Source organism: Arvicola amphibius, chromosome 10, assembly GCF_903992535.2.
Source record: "Arvicola amphibius chromosome 10, mArvAmp1.2, whole genome shotgun sequence".
Lineage (NCBI taxonomy): Eukaryota > Metazoa > Chordata > Mammalia > Rodentia > Cricetidae > Arvicola > Arvicola amphibius.
In genome coordinates, this window is record NC_052056.1 from 121,629,760 (window position 1) to 121,647,386 (window position 17,627).

Below are 17,627 nucleotides of genomic sequence, written 5' to 3' on the forward strand. Positions count from 1 at the left end.
TTTTGCATGTTTGTATGTCTGCGAGGGTGTCAAATCACTTAGAGCTGGATTACAAACAGTTGTGTGCTGCCATGTGGTTGCTGGGAATTGAACTCAGGACCTCTGAAAGAGTGGCCAGTGTTCTTAATTGCTGAGGCATCTCTCCAGCCCCCATTCAGTGTGTATTGAGTAGAATGTAAATATATGATTTGCAGTAGCCTGGCATAGTGCTCACACCTGTAATATTAGCGCCTAGCAGATGAAGGTGGGGGGATTGTTGTGATTTTGAGATCAGTCTAGCTATAGAGGGAGACCCTATCAAAAAAAATGTATAGTTTAGACACGGTGCTACAGAGGTAGATGCTAGTTTGTGATGCTTGTCAGTAGCTTCTCTGCTAGCACTAATTACTTTTTGGATTAAAGTAATAGGAGTTAACTATTAAGTGAAGTATGAGTTTGATTTTCGTTAGAGACTGGGAACACCGTTACCATTATATTCTGAATCTCTTGAAGGTTAAGAATGTTTAATATTTTTGTGCCTTTGTTTCTCAGCATAACTTGGCTTGCATGCAGCTGGTGTTCAATAAGTGTTACTTGAATAATTGAATAATTACATGCCACACTTGTAGGTGGAGACTTACTTGTATTTTCCTTTCTTTAAAAATTAAAAAAAAAAACATCCTGGTGGTGGTGGTGTGCACCTTTAATCCCAGCACTCGGGAGGCAGAGGCAGGTGGATCTCTGTGAGTTCCAGGACAGCCAGGGCTACACAGAGAAACCATGTCACAACCCTCCCCCACAAAAAACAACAACAACAATCTATATTTATTTATCACATGGGCCACTGAGTATATTTGAAGGTCAGAGGACAGTTTACAGGAATTGGTTCTCTCCAACCATGTGGGTCTGGGAAGTGGAATTTAGAGCTCAGGTTATCAGGCTTAACCACAAACATCTTTACTAAGCCATCACACCAGCCCACATTTTGGTTATTACAAATTTTCTTGGCTGAGTTCTTGGATAAATTCAGAATATTGTAGTATTGAGGGTTTGTCTGTTGTGGGCTGGACATGAGTGCGCACGCCTGTGTCCATGTGTGGGGCCAGAGTCAGTGCTTGTAATGTTCCTCACTGGTCTCTGCATTACTGCCTTGAGACAGTGACCTCCCTGAACCAGAAGTTGCCATTTCAGCTAGGCTTGCTGGTCAGAAGTCTCTCAGGACTTGCCTATTTGTGGAACCCCACAGTCTGGGGTTCCAGGCACATGTAGTCACCCCCGGGTGTTTTGTGTGTTTGTTTGTTTTGAGACAAGCTTTCTCCAAGGCTGTCCTGGAAACCCATTCTGTAACCAGGGTGGTCTCGAACTCACAGAGATCCAGCTGCTTCTGCTTCCTGAGTGCTGGGACTAAAGGTGTGCACCACCACAGCCCGGCCACCCCTGGCTTTTTATGTAGGTGTTGGAGATTGGAACTCATGCCTACATTCTTGCAGAATGGGTTGCTCCATATTCCCAGCTCCCTGCTTTGCTCTAAGCCCAGACTTGCCTCACACTCACTGTGTAGCCTCAGCTGGTCTTGAGGTTGAGATTCTCCTGCCTCAACCTCTGGAGTGATGAGACCAAAGGCTATTGCACCTTGCCAAGCTGGGGATGCTTACAACTTGGTTTTGTAGCTCTGACCAGTGAGTTTAGCTTTAAACAGAACTAAAAGTTTGCAATCATATGAAGTCATTGTCAAAGTGGATTCAGGAAAAGCCATGTAAGGGTTAGAATTCCTTTCAGTGTGCCTTCCTTTGACATGCTGACCGCCATGCAAATGCCCTCACTACCCTGGAGAAGTTGGTGCAGAGGAAGCCTGTGGGGGCTCCTAGTCAAGCCCCAAAGGAATTGAAGTGCAGGTGAGGCGGGCAGGGCAGAGCTTCACTGCTTCATCTGTTCCGTCCCAGTCACCAAGAGCTCATTTGTACACACTACAGTCTGAAAAACGGTGGGCTTCAGTGTTATAAATGGCAACAAAAATGAATTGGTTTGTAACTGCGTTTGTATATTTGTGGGTGTTTGTTTGCCATTCTGGCAGTTTTTAAGAGATGACTACATTTGTGTATCTGTAGGTGTTTGTTATTTCTGGTAGCTTTTAGAGATTCCTACAGACTGTAAATGCAATTGCTTATTAGAGTCTTACTATCACTGATACTATGTTTCATGTTCTTTGTGACTAGAGAATTTTTCTTTTACTCTCCTGTGTGTGTGTGGGTGGTGATTAACAGTTGAATTTGCAGCTTCCCCCATGCTGGGCAGATGTCTTACCCCTGAGCTATCCTCAGCCCTATGCACTCTAACTCTAAAGAGCAGACCCTGCTGTCAGTGTGAAAGGTCATTGTTTTTGTCCTGCTTTTGCGCACCTGGCCATGGTGAGAAGGGTCTTTGAAGCAGCTGCTGAGGTGGGGGGTCAGCCATTCTTGGCTCTTCTTTTGGGAGGGGCGCACTCCCAGCAATCTGTCTGCATTGATCAAAAGTGAGATGACTCACTGGGTAAAAGGGCTTGCCATGCAGGCCTGGCCCCTGAGTTTAATCCTGGTGGAAGGAGAAAAGGCAGCTCCCGCAAGTGCTCCTTTGTCCTCCATACATGTGCAGTAACATTCGTGCCTCTGCAGTCACACAATGAATGATTTTTTAAAAAAATGCTAAGATCAGTTTTGATGCTCTTCTTATCAATTAGTATTTGAAACACAGTAGGCTTTGTCCTGGTTCCACAGGGACTGTCACTTCTGGCCTGGACAGTGCTTCCCTGAGTGCTCTCAGCTGCTCCCACCTATATCCAGTCTCCATTTAAAAGGAGCAGCTTTTAAAATGCCAAACAGATCACCTTGTACACTAGACTTTTCAGCAGTGGTGTGTTTGTGTGTGTGGCAGTGCATGTACCTCCCAATGCTTTACAGGTAAAAGTGAAATCTGTAACATGACCTAAAGCAGTGTGATCCAAGTATGCTGCTGTCTTATCCTCTCTTTGCCTCATCCATGCTCAGAGAAAGCTCAGGCTTTCTGAAGCCAGCCGTGTTCAGACTGCTTGGCTCTTGATGCAGACGCCCATGCAGTTGTCCTCCTCTTGTCCAGTTCACGTCTGCTTATGCCTTGAGCTCAGCCCAAGGGCCACTTGTATGACAGCAGGTGCTTGTCAGTTTCCCTCAGTGTCCAGCATGGTCTAGGCACATGGCTAGGACTTAAAAGTCATTGTTGAACAAACAAGAGATGTAAGGACCTATTCGGCATTCACGTTTGAGTATGTTGTGTGGGACCCTGTGGACACCAGTGATAAATTTGTTCTCAGTGGCCCATGTTTGTTTCCTAGGGAGGTGTGCACTGAGTTCCAGTGATGGACAGTCTGTAGACTTGGGCTTTGCATGATGGTAAAGAAACAGTTCATCTCAGTTTCCTAGTTTATAATGGAAGAAACAATAACCTGGGGACCAGAATGACTTAGGCAGGTATGTGGCAGTCAGGATAAACTTGTCATTAGAACCATAGTTCTTTGTGTTCACCTGCAGCTTCCAATGACACATCATCAGGAGTGTGTATTCCAGTAACCCTGCTGGCATAGGTTATCAAAAGATGACCAGAAGTCCTCAGCTGAAGTTGTCTTTGAAAAGCTGAGATAGTGTCTGGCTGCATTGCCAGGCCAGCCACCCTTGGCTAAGGTTACGCCTGGACTGGTTTTGTTTTGTGACACTGCTAGTTTTATCTGTGGCTAGTCATTTTTTTTTTTTTGGTTTTTCAAGACGGGGTTTCTCTGTAGCTTTGGAGCCTGTCCTGGAACTAGCTCTTGTAGACCAGGCTGGTCTCGAACTCACAGAGATCCGCCTGCCTCTGCCTCCCGAGTGCTGGGATTAAAGGTGTGCGCCACCACCACCTGGCTCTGTGACTAGTCTTAAGAGGTTCATTATAAACATGCCTTCTTATTTTATCTTATTATTCAGATTGGAGAACTCAATAATTTCATTTCTTGAAACAATAAAATTTCCAAAGAATTATTAAAATTTTATTGCAAGAAAAACTCCATTGACTAAGTAGTGAGAAATAGACTTAGCAAGCTGGGACAGTCTACACAGTCCCCACCCCCTTGTTGATTTAAAAAAAAAAGTAGGTCGTCAGTATAGCCTGCAAAAGCTCTTCACTCAGCCTCAGCACTCGTGGGGCTAATTTGGCTCTTTACTGAGGTCTCTGGGAGATACCCACAGCCTTGGATGGTTTCTAGGCTGCCACTTCGTGTTCTCTGGGGCAGGGAGTGCCCAGATGTCTTCAGATGGAGGCCTCTCCTGCAGTCCTTTAGAGCCCTGGGATGGGGGAGGTGGTTGTTATCATAAAGACAGTGGTGATAAGCAGAGGATTAGGAGAGGGAGGGATTCTGAACAAGCATCTTTGCTTGCTAGCTCTGTAATAAGAATTGTTCTTCTGGTATTGGAGAACTAGGGCTGTCTCCTAGTATCTGTCATTCTTCCGTACTCCACCCTCGGTGATCTACACTGTGATTGCACTTCCCAGAGGTTCCCCGTGAGTTCTTGGCCTGTAGAGTTGCAGCATGCTCATATCACGCACAGTTCATTTCTTGTCAGATGTGATGTGGAGCAGATATCTGCATGGTGTCACCGTCTACTCTGAATTTCCAGCGAGTGCTCATGTTTCTTGTGAGGTTGTATCTAACTTGTCCCCTAAAATGAGGACAAGCTGTAAAACATGAGGGTTCTAAAAAGCGTCAAGACGTAGAGCAAAGTCAGCACACTTGCCTTTAGGGACTGCAGTTTTGATGGATGTGTGTGTCAGCACATGTGTCAGTGTGCATGTGTGTGCACAGATGCGTGCATGTTCGTCTGTTTCTAGTCCTTTATGATCATTCCGTGTTCTCAAACAGTTGAACACAGTTAGATAGTGGCTACCACTTTCTTGGCTTATCTCAGTGTAGTCCATCAATAGCCACTTCTGTATTCTGGCTTTTCCATTTCTACTTATACTTATAAAGTGTAGGCACATTGTAGGTCTATATTTAAAGTCACACAGCCAGCAAGTGGAACTGACCTTGGGCACCAAGTATGCATGTGGTACATAAACAAACATGCAGACAGGATACATATACACATAAAATAATGCATATTAAATTGGGTAAGTGTTGTTTGTTTGTTTTTAAAAAAACCAGGTCTCCTCGGGAGGCAGAGGCAGGCGGATCTCTGTGAGTTCGAGACCAGCCTGGTCTACAAGAGCTAGCTCCAGGACAGGCTCTAAAGCTGCAGAGAAACCCTGTCTCGAAAAACCAAAAAAAAAAAAAAAAAAAAAAAACAAAACAAAACAAAAAAAAAACTAGGTCTCACTGTGTGGCCATAACTGTTTTGGAACTTGCTTTGTAGTCCAGGTTGGACTGTGAATTCACAGAAAGCCACCTGTCTCTGCCTCCAGAATACCAGGATTAAAAGTGTGAGCTACTATACATGGCCTGTTTTTTCCTTTAAATATGTCCTGTGAAGCTGTTAATGTTGACTGTAGTAAAAATGTGTGGTTTGTGGATTCTTAGAATGTCACTGATGGGCTTTAAGACAAACTGAAAAAGGTCAGCCACCTCCTCATGCCATGAGGGACCCTCTGCCCTGCTTTGTTCATTTGCTTTTGTGAATGTGCTCTACATAGGTGGGCAGATTACTACATTTCTTACTTCTTAAAAGCAAACTCAGGGTTTAAGAGGTTTGCCTCAGCTGCTATTCTACTAATCTTTTTAGTTTATTTTTAAAATATAAATATGTTTGGCCTGCATATATGTCTTTGCATCACTTGTGTGCGTGGCATTGGATTCCCTAGAGTGCAGTTCGTAGACAGTTGTGAGCTATCGTGTGGGTCCTGGGACTTGAACCTGGGCCCTCTGGGACAGCAATCGGTGCTATTAACTGCTGAGCCATCTCTTAGCTGCCTGCCTGCTGTTCTTTTTTAAATAACACATTCATGCTGGGGAGTGGTGGGCGCATGCCTATAATCTTAGTACTTGAGAGGCAGAGGCAGCTGGATCTCTGAGTTCGAGGCCAGCCTGGTTTATAGCGCAAGTTCCAGGACAGCCAGGGCTACACAGAGAAACCCTGTCTGGAAAAATAAAAAAGTAAAATAAACTATAAAATAATATATCTAGTCTCCATTGAAACATGCCTGGAAAGGGTCTGACCTGTCCCTCATGGACTCTTTGGAGCCTTTCTGTGGTTGCTCCTGGCTGAGGGAATCCGAGCAATCTGCTCTGGACTCTGATGTACCGGAATGGTGTCTGCAGACTTGCTGGCAGGGCTTCGCTAATAGGGGCTTTCCTGTGTGTCTTGCAGGATGTGTTTCCTTTCATACGCACCATAGAAATACACCTGCACGAGTCTTTAGACAACTTCCCAATAAACAGGAAAATGTCGAGATGGCTGTCCTTTGTTTATGGTAGAGGTAGACTGAGAAAATAGAGAAACATTTACTCGGGTGTTTTGAGTATACTTTATTTATGCCATTGCGGTATAACAGCTCTGTCTTACTTGTATTTTCTCTCAAATACACTTATTGTGCTCCCTGTGAAGTTACTGCAGGACCCTGTGATGCCTGCCATTCAGTCTTTGGGGCTTAATGCTGTCAGCAGCCTTGGGAGTGGAGATTGTAAGAGCCATTACAGCTTAGTCAGCCCTTAGCCATGAGGGGCCCTTGCTGGTCATTCTTGGTTACATGCCTACCCAAAATACAAGGAAATTGAAGTGGTTTTTTTTTTTGTTTGTTTGTTTGCTTGTTTTTGTTTTTCTTTCTTTGGGTGTTAAGAATAATGAATAGTACTTTTCAGGGTTTAGGTTTTCTTTATTTGGAGTCAAAAGTAGTAGTCTATACTGTCTGCCACCACCTTAAGAGGATGGTGGCACAGGCCTAGAATCCAAGCAGATGGTTAGTCAAAGCAGGAAAATTGCAAGTTTGAGTCTAGCCTGGGCTACATAGAGAGTTCCTGTCTAAGAAACAAAACAAAAGCCTGGATTGCTGGATAATCAGTTCTTTTCTGGCTTCACTGTTAACCAAGAAACCAGGGCAGAGAGACAGATGGTTGTTTCTGAGATTCAAGCCAGCCCTACTTAGAGAGGACATCATGTGGAGGCCTAGGTTGCAAGCTTACTCTCTACCGGGCTATTCAGGTGTCCTAGTTAGGGTTACTATTGCTTTATAGAAACACCATGATCAAAAGCAACTCAAGAAGATAGAGTTTATTTGGCTTAAACTTTCACATCACTATTCATCATTGAAGGAAGTCAGAACAGGAACTCAAACAGGGCAGGAACCTGGAGGCAGGAGCTGATGCAGAGGCTGTGGAGGGGTGGTTCTTACTGGCTTGCTCGTATGGCTTGCTCAGTCTACTTTCTTATAGAACTCAGCACCAGCACAATGGGCTGGGCCCTCCCCATCAATCATGAATTAAGAAAATGCCCTACAGCTGGATCTTATGGAGGCATTTTCTCAATTAGGGTTCTTTCCTCTTACATGTCTATATTGACATAAAGCTAGTTGGCACATTAGGTAACCCAGGTTGAGTTCAAACTTGCTATGTATATGTAGCCAAGGATAATGTAATCTTGCCTCTGCCTTCCAGGTGCTAGATTACAGGTGAGTGACATCACATCTGGCTGTGGTGGGTTTTCGTTGTCCTTCCTCCTCCTCTTCCACACATCCCCTGTCACATCTGTGCTATGTAGCCCAGACTAGCCTCAACACAAGCTTCTTCTCCTTCAGCCTGTTGAGTAGCTGATAATGGCATTCTGGTTTTTTTTTTTACTTTTTGAAACCCATTCAAGCATGCTGCCATCTTTTTGGAATAATGGTAGGGTGGTATATTGCATTTTGTAAGGGGTTTAGGTTATATTTGTAGTGCGTGCACATGCACGCATGTGCGTGTTGGTGGAGGCACATGCGGGGCGGGAGAGGGCTTTGAGACCAGGGTCTCCTTATATAGCCTTGGGTGGCCTAGAAGTCACTAAGTAGACCAGGCTATCCTTAAACTCAGATCCACACCTGCCTGTGTCTCTAAGTGCTGGGAATAAAGATGTGCACCACCACATCCAGCTACATTTTGTGGAAATTAGAAGACATTTTCATTGCCTCCTGCTAAGTGGAATTTGTTATGAAATCTGTTGACTATTTCCTTGATTTGCTCAATGACTTAAGTACGCCAATATTTTAAATTGTTTTGTTTTGTGTGTTCCTGCGCACATGTATGTGAGTGTACAGGTGCATGTGTGTTTTCAGGGAGGCCAGAGGTCAACCTTGGTGTCATTCCTTGCCCCCCCCCCCTTTTTTCTGAGACAGTCTCTCTGGACCTGGGGCTGTCCAGTTATTGATCCCTAGCACTGGGGTTGCAAGTGTGCACCACGCATGGCTCTTGTACATCGGTTTTGGGGGACAAATTCAGGTCCTATTCCTTATATGTCAAGTGCTGTGTGAGCTGAGCTGTTCTTGCCACCCTATTGTTGTGTTGACTTTTGGATCAGCTCCTGATCCCACGCTGACTGTGATCTCTGATCCTCTTGGCTCAGTTTCCATCATTCTCGGCTCACTGCCCTCTCATTGCCAAGGTGTTCTCAACATTTGCAAAGAAAAGGTCTTGTGCAGGTGGCCGAGCTCATACTTGACAGATCTCATGAGCAGATTCTTCCCTGGCAAGGCATTTAGAATTGCACCTGTATCTCCTTGTTTAGGATTGTTTCATTAATTCTTTTTTTTAAGATTTATTTATTATGTGTACAGCATTCCTTCCATGTGTGTCCGCATGCCAGAAGGGGGCGCCAGACCTCATTACAGATGGCTGTGAGCCACCATGTGATTGCTGGGAATTGAACTCAGGACCTCTGGAAGAGCAGTCAGCCACTGAGCCATCTCTCCAGCCCCTAATTCTTTTTTTATACATTTGAGAGTTGGGTTCCCTTAGAAAGCATTTTAGTTTTCTAATTTGTTGCTTGATCACTTTGAGACAAGATAATTTTTAAAATATCCTAATTTGCTAAAACATTTTATTTGTTTCTGTGTCTTTGACATCTTAGTTTCCCAGTTAAATTTTTGAATGCCATTTGCCAATACTGGCAGCCCTTAGGAGTTCTAGACTTTGGAATAGTTTCCAAATTTTTCTCTGTTTGAAAAAGAAGTGAATGCTGCTGAGGTAGGGGAGCACAGAATTTTGTAGAGTCTTGGTTACCAATGTTCTTTTGAATGAAAATTATACTCTGTGCCCAAATTATTAGGGAATTGATTGGGATTTTCTCTTTGGGTAGGGAAACTTGTTATTGGCCTCTGGAGTAACCATTGCTGACATTTGCAAAACAGTGTAGAATAAAGGGTCTGTGCTGGGTGTGGCACAGATTACAAACAAGCACACTATAGACACACTCACACTCCTTGCACTTCATCTGCTTAAATCATAAGGTACGAAAAGCCACAATAATACCAAAGCCACATGCAACTATTACCACAGTATCTAGGGAACATTTTTATGACCCCTTAAAGGAGCCCATGGTGCTGGAGAGATGGCTCAGCAGTTAAGTACAATCGGTGCTCTTGCAGAGGCAGACATCCACATGGAGGTTCACAATCACCAGTAATGCCACTTCCAGGAGATCTGATGCCCTCTCTTGGCCTCTTCAGGCATTGCACACATGTGTACATAAACATAGATAAGTTGTGGTCTGTCCAGTTCTCCTTCTCCTCCCCGCTTTTTTTTTTTTTTTTGTTTGAGACAGGGTTTCTCTTTGTGGTCCTGGCAGTCCTGGAGCTCACTGTGTAGACCAGGCTGGCCTCAAACTCAGAGATGCATCTGCCTCTACCTCCCATGTGTTGGGATTAAAGGCATAGACCACAACGCTAGGCCAAATATATCTTAAGAAACAACCTCCTGTCCCTTTGTCTTCAGCTCTTACCTCACAAAGCTCCCACACTGTTGTCTACATTTGCCTAGTTCAGGTTTCATACAGATGTTAGGCTCTGTAGGTCTCTGTGCTGCCTTTTGTTACTATGATGTTGCCAAGATTTCTCCATGCGCGAGTGTGCTCACTGCTAAGCAGCACTCTGGGGTGGGTAATCGCACTTTATACATTTGTCCAGTGAATAGCAGGCACTTGGGATGTGTATATTCTTTGAATGCTGGGATTTTGACTATTTTCAGTTCTCTGAAGTGCTGGTTCAGGTGCTAATTCTGTTAAAGTAAGGAACTAGAAGGCTCTTCCAGATCCCAAACCACCTGACACATTTGAGGTTAGATTTTCACCATTCTGGTGTGGAGAAGGGGCCTTTTGTTGAGGGTTTGGTACTCATTTACCAAGTGACTTTTAATGCCTAGCACCTTTTCCTGTGCATACTGGACAGTGGTGTGTTCTCTTTGGACTTTGAATCCATTGGGGAATGGTTATATGCCCAGGGTCTTTCATATGCTAGGCAGAAGCAGGATCTTCTGTAGCTGAGGCTGGCTTTGAATTCCTCATTTTCCTGCCTCCACCTTCTGATTTCTGGGTGTGCACCATCATGCCTAGTAAGTCCATTTTTAAGTAGGATTAGTTGCTGTCATTGGTTGTGTGTCATACAACCCTCTCCCCTTTTAATAAATCCTTTATATATTTTAGGTATGAGTAAGTGCCTTATCAGTTTTAAGGTTTGTAACAATTGTCTGTGTGGTTTTTTTTTTTTTACTTACTATAGTTAGTGTGTTTGATATGATGTATATGCTTTGGTACATGTGTGGAGGTCAGAGGCTAACAGGGAGAAGTCAGTTCTTCTTCATCTCCCTGAGCCATTGTGCAGGCTGCAAAGGGCTCTGTTTGTTCTCTTTTGTTTCTTGTAGTGTTGCACTTAAGGTCTTTTGCCATCCAGAGCCAGGAAGGTTTGCTTCTGGGAGTTGTTTAGTTTCCGCTCTTTTGTCTATGCCCTTGACACTTTTGATCATCATCATCTTTTTGTTTGTTTGTCTTTTTGTTTGGTTTTTTGATACTGGGTTTCTCTGTGTAGCCATGGCTGTTCTGAAACTCACTCTGTAGGCCAGGGTGGCCTCGAACTCTGAGATTCACCTGCCTTTGTCCCCTGAGTGCTGGGATTAAAGATGTGCGCCACTCCCCCTGGCCCTGTAGTGAGTTTTGACATTAGGAAAGGAGTTTTCCTAATGTGTCCTTTTTAACGGTTATAAGGTTATTTGACTGTTTTGGCTCCTCTGTGATTCCATGTGAGTTTTAGAGTCAGTTCATCCACTTCTGTGAAGTGTTTACCTGAGCTTCTAGAAGACTTTCCTGGAATCTATGCCTCACTTCAGGAATCTTGCTGTTTTTTGGGTTTTCAAGACAGGGTTTCTCTGTGTCACCTTGGCTGTCCTAGTAGGCCAAGCTGACCTCAAACTCACGCTCTGCCTGCCTCTGCCTCCCAAGTGCTGGGATTAAAGACCTGTGCCACCACCACCCAGCCGATCCTGCTGTCGTAATAGTGGTCAAGCATGGGATGCTTTTCCATTCTTTAATTTCTTTCTGCAGTGGTGTGTGGTTTGAGTGTGCAGGTCTTTCACTCCTCTTAGGCTTATTTTTATGTATAGTTCTTTTTTTTTTTGCTTGTTTAGTTTTGTTTGTTTGTGTAACAGCCTTGGCTGTACTGGAACTAACTCTGTAGATCCACCTGCCTCTGCCTCCCAAGTACTGGGATTAAAGGCGTGCATCACCACTGCCCCCCCCCCTTAATGCTGTTGTGATTGGAATTGTTTCTTAATTTTATTTTTGCATTGCCTGTTGTGAATGTATAGAAACTTAGCTGATTGTTGGACATTGCTCCTGGTTCTTCCACCTGGCTGTGTTTGTTCATTTTTCCTGTAGTGCAGTCCTGAGCAGAAGTGGCCAGAGTGCAGTTTGTTTGGCTTATGTTTCAGAGAGTAACCTTTCAACACTGGACATTGTGTTAGGTGTGGTCGTTCCTTCTTTTTATTGTGAGGAAGTCCCTTTTTATTCCTCTGCTGAGTGCTCTATCATGGTTTGTCAAATGCTTTGTGTCTGTGGTGGTCATGTGAGTTTTCTCTTTCTTCTATTGGTGTGGTAGGTCCCACCAGTCACTTTTTTGTAGGTTGAACCAACTTTCGTTGATGTGTGTTTCCTTCTCATGTGTTGCAGGATATGCTTTGCTAGCATTTTGCTGAGGGTTTGTCCCCATGTTTATGAGAAGTGTTGGCTTGTAGTGTGAGAGACATCTTGTTTTGCATCAGAGTGCAGGTCGCTTATAGTGCTCCTGCTCTGTAGTCTTGGGAGGCGCTTGTGAGGTGGCATCAACTCTGCTTTGTAGCTTGGTGATGGAGCTACTGGACCTGTGCTTTGCAGCTTGCTTTCTCAACACGCGCTATTCATTCTGTACATGAGAGTATTGGGTTCAGAGGGTAAAGTAACTTGCTGACAAGTGGCAGAACTGGAGTTTGAGTCCAGATTATTTTAGGGCAGTTACTAGGATGGTGACATTTGTTGAGTGATGGTGTGTGTGTGTGTGTGTGTGTGTGTATACTAGGTGCTGTAGCAGAGAAATCTCTCATCTCTCATCACTCATCGTGGAGTGCTCATGTAACCATCATGTCAGCTCTATGGATGTGTCTGTCCCTACTTTCAGGCAGGACGCTGACACAGGGTCTGTGGCTTATCCTAGTGAACTGTGGCCAGACTCTGTGCCACTCACACACGTGCTCTCAGGTTCTGGAGCTTGCGCTTGGTACTGCTGTTCTCTGTTGTGTTTGAAGGGCTGGAGACTTTCTCTGCAACCGAAGCAGCAGTGTCACAGGTGGACAGCTGGGCTCATGTTAGATTTGGTCTTGAACATGAATGGGCTCAAACTGACTGTCAAGCCCCAATTCTGCTTGGTTGAGTCAGCTCAGACCAGGAAAGCTGGCTGCATCTTCACACTGTGCTCTCGGCTAAAATTGTATTCTTCTATTGAACTGTAAGAACCTGTGATGTAGGATGCCCTTTTGTGTGTGTGTTGCTTTTACTGGCTAATGAATAAAGCAGTTTCGGCCAAAATGGCTTAGCAGAGTAAAACCAGGCGGAAAACCCTAACAGAGATGGAGAGAGAGTAGGCGGGGTCAGAAGGATGGAGGAGAAGGGCCTGGAACCTTTCGGTAAGCCGCAGCCTCGTGGCAATGCACAGATTAATGGAAATGGGTCAGTTTTAGGTGTAAGAGCTAGCTAGAGGGGGCTGGAGAGATGGCTCAGTGGTTAAGAGCATTGCCTGCCCTTCCAAAGGTCCTGAGTTCAATTCCCAGCAACCACATGGTGGCTCACAACCATCTGTAATGAGGTCTGGTGCCCTCTTCTGGCCTGCAGACATACACACAGACAGAATATTGTATACATAATGAATAAATAAATTAATTAATTTAAAAAAGAGCTAGCTAGAAATATGCCTGAGTTATTGGCCAAACAGTGTTGTAATTAATATGGCTTCTATGTGATTATTTGGGTCTGGGCGTCCAGGAAAGAAATCAACAGTCTCCACCTACAAACGTGTTTCCTTTTACCCAGATGTAATTAGAATGAAAGTGAGCTTGACTTCATGTAAGGTGAAGAGGAGCTCAGTGGCCCGTGCCGGCCCTTTACCTTGGTAAACTGAGGATGACCTTGAGATCCTGGCCTTCCCTGCTGTACTACGCCCAGCTCTCCTTTCTGTTTATGCTAGGGATTTACAATATGCACCAGTCCTTGTGAGAGTCTTCTAAGAGGCTCAGCTGACTATAGGAGGTGCCCATGGCAATCATTCAGTGATTTAGCTTTTCTAAGTTTGTTGTCAGGTCTGCTCTTTGGGGGGCTCCATTCCTGTCTTAATCCTGTGTGTTTATGCTCACTTATTCCTTTGCTGTCATAGGTTTAGGACTTGGGGAGGGAATGGTGGTGAGTTCTCTCTCTCTCTCTCTCTCTGTCTGTGTGTGTGTGTGTGTGTATGTGTGTGCGCGTGTGTGTGCGTGCATGTGTGTGCGTGCGTGTGTGTGTGTCTTTCTCTTTCTGTCTCTCTGTTTGTATGTCATTCTCTCCCTCTCTGTCTGTGTGTGTGTTACCTGTTTGTGGTTTTTTTTTGCCTACTTTTCTATTGTTTTTTGTTTTGTGGCCTTTTTTTATTTGTTTTTAGACAGAGGTTTTTTTTTCTCTGTGTAGCCCTGGCTGTCTTGGTACTCACTCTGTAGACCAGGTTGACCTCGAACTCAGAGATCCACTTGACTCAGCCTCCCAAGTGCTGGGATTAAAGGTGTAAGTCACAGACTTTTTCTATTGGTTTTAATTTTATCAATTTGTAAAATATTTTAATGTACAAAAACATTGATTAATCTAGTGTGGTCTTCTTTTCTGTTTTAACTTTTTTTTAAAGATTTATTTTTATTTATGGTATGTGAATATGAGTTCGGGTATCCACGGAGGCTGGAGGAGGTGTTGGGAGTCACTGGAGCGAGAGCTACAGGCAGCTGGACATGTATGGGAACTAAATATGGGCCTCAGAGAGAACAGTAGAGACACTAACTGCTGAGCCATCTCTCAACTCCTTAAACTGACTTTTAAGACACTTTCTGGGGGATGCTGGTGGGGACTCCAACCTTAGTGGCTTGTAATACTGATGGCTGTGAGGGCGGTGGCTTCTGAGAGCAACCAGTATAGAGGTGTGTGCCTCTAGTTTTTGCCACAGTGGAAGCAATGTCTGACTCATGCCTAAGGAACTCACACAATTTCACATTGAAGGTGTTGGCTGAGTGTTAGTCCTTAGCATCTCTACCAAGTATTCAAAGTGTGTACATCCCAGTAGTCAGCAGGGAAGGTCAGACAGCTGCTGGGCTGCAGAACACAGGGCTCAGCAATCTGCCACTGGATTTTTGCCTCTGCCTAGCCACACGCCCCAGCTTTGCAAAGAGGACAGTCTACACAAGCCTTGTGAAGACAGGAGGTTCTGGCATAAACAAACTCTTCTGCATCTGAGCGTGGTTTCAGGGCTACACAGAGGCTGTTAGAGGACAAGAAATAGAATTGCACATCACATGTCCCACTTGGCACAAATGGACAGGTGCTGGCCTCTTCTGTTCACAGTGATCTGGTTTTCAACAGATTGTCAGGGTTTGGCCACATGCCAGTTCCACTTAGCTTTATCCACGTTCCATTTGTCTGTTGAGCAGAATGCCATACAGAAGCAGACGGGAAAATTACATCAAGTGCCAGCTAGAAAACCTGAGTGGATGGGGCCTTGGCCTGAAGCACAAAGCTTTCTGTGTTCAGGTCCATCTGGCAACCCAGAGGGATTTGTCTAAAATGACCCATGAGGAGCCCAGGACCCCAGCTAACTGTCACCCACATTCCCCATGCCTAGCTTACTCTGCCAGATGTTGAGTGATCTGACATGAGACCCTCTCCATGGTCTCCTTTCCCTTCCACTCAGGCCTGTTCCGTGTCTTCTGTCCAGTTGCCACCACCATCATGCCATCAGGCTGTTTCTGACTGCCCTGACTTCTAGGCCAGTACCTGGCTCCTAACTTTCCCATGCAGGGTGGGATTGCCCGAGTCACTCTCATGGTAAGGTAGCCCCATCAACCACTTCCCATTTAATTGCTTCTCCTTTTTCTAAGACTTGGCTCTTGACTCAGGTCGGATTTCCCATTCTTCACTGGGATGCTTAGCAGCCAGCAGTTGGTTTGGGTTGCTCTGAAGGGCAAGCCTGTTTTGGGAGGATAGTAGCAGGCACTTGGAGGCAGGGCAACTGCTTCTGTCTCTTGAGTCTGCATAGTTGGCAATGTGGAGTCGCTCTGGGGAGCCAGCACAGTGCTCAGCCAGAGGAATGCTGATGTCAGGGAGAGGAGGGATGTGTAAAAACTGGAAAATGACCCTGCAGGCTGAGGAGAAAGCCACCAGATCATAACTTCTTTGGGACTTTGGCTTCACATCTACAAGATAGATTCCCTTTGGTATTTTCCCATCTCCAAAATAGGAAGGGTGGAATGAGCTTTCCCACCCACCCCTGAAAGATGGATTTTCCTTCATGATCGTAAGTTAAAGCTACGGACTGGTCTTACCACCACGGTCTGTATCACTCTCTGTGGCTCTCTGTCCTGACACGGTCTGCAGTGCTCTCGGATTGCTCTCTGTGTGTGCTGCAGAGGGAACTGGGGTTTGCAGTCTGACTACTTTTTAGCACATTAGACTGAATGCCGAGGTGTTCTATTTTGCCAACTTGCCTGTTGCCAATTGCGGCCCATGATACTCATGTATCCCTCTCTTCTTTTTGCAGACACGATGCGGCGAGTTGTGCGGCAGAGCAAGTTCCGGCATGTCTTTGGACAGGCAGTGAAAAACGACCAGTGCTATGATGACATCCGCGTCTCCCGAGTGACCTGGGACAGTTCCTTTTGTGCCGTCAACCCCAGATTTGTTGCCATCATCATAGAAGCGAGTGGGGGAGGAGCCTTCCTGGTGCTTCCTCTGCACAAGGTGAGTGATGCCCCATTCTGGAGCTGGAGGTACTGGCAGTTGGTTTCTAAGTCGCCTCATGTGGGTGCTGGGAACTGAACTCAGGTCCTCTGCAAGGGCTAGCAAGTACTCTGACCCACTGAGCCAACTCTTCGGCCCCTGGCCTTTTGGATTTTGAGTTGTTAAATGGAATGTGAACTCAAGAAAATGTTCCGAGAAATGGGTTATAGCTCAATGGTAGATTGTTGTATCTCATTGTTTAGTGTACACATGACCCTGGTTTCATCCCTGTTGCCAGGGCAGGGGTGTTGGAGGGGTCCCCACAGACACACAGGATTCAAGATTATCCCAGCTCTGGTAATAAGTCACAGCATAGGCTCTAAGCTGTTTAACACGGTGTAGACTGAAAGGCCCTGACTGAGTGGCTCTGTCCGTTGAGCCCTGTCCCAGATGGGCATGAGGTAGAGCTTTTGTGCACCTCTTCTCCTAAGCAGTAGGAGGAAAGGGGATTTGGTGAGTCCCAAACTCTGGGTGGAGGTAAGGGTCTAGTGCCCTTAACGCCATGTGAAGATGCAGGCATAGTTCCCTGCTGTGCATATCCACAGGGGATCTTGCCCACCCTCACATCTGCCTCTGAGTCATGTGGACTAGGGCACAGCTCACTATGGATCATGGGCTCTGAAAGCAGACACAGTGAAGTCAGTTTTTTTTTGTCAGTAGAGTACTGTTCCACATCAGGTGGATGTTTCCCCTTGGGGAAACTTCTGGCTCTCCTGGAGTTCCTCTTGGGTGTTCATGACTAGCTTGTTTTGTTTTACATTTGTGTTTGACTTCTGTGGCTGGATTTATTACACAACTGAACCAGCTCTCCAAAGACTTAGGGAGATGGGTGCTCAGGGAACAAAGCAAACACTCATTTCCAATGCAACTTCTAATTGGCAAATGTGAACCTTGCCATGAATTGGAGATATTTCTACTTTGATACCTTTGTTTCTATTGACTGATGCCATACCATGGTAACTTAACCTGATTTCGGAGTGCAGTTTGCACTGAATGTCTGTTGTGCTTTGCCCATACATCTGTTTGGTATGTTCCTTTATTTTTCAAGGGTTTGTTTTTAATTACGTATAGAAGTAGGCAGATTTTTCTGTCCTGCCTGCTAAGACTTCTTATTAATTATGA

General features: G+C 45.1%; 1 protein-coding gene across 1 annotated transcript in view; it reads left to right on the forward strand.

The window, feature by feature from the left end:
- Coro1c (coronin 1C) overlaps positions 1 to 17,627 on the forward strand; it is a 76,494-nt gene that overhangs the window by 13,417 nt on the left and 45,450 nt on the right. The window contains exon 2 of the mRNA XM_038346423.1: positions 16,267 to 16,466. Coding sequence (XP_038202351.1) covers positions 16,272 to 16,466 — 195 coding nt within the window. The 5' untranslated portion in view covers positions 16,267 to 16,271. The remainder of the gene's footprint in view (positions 1 to 16,266; positions 16,467 to 17,627) is intronic.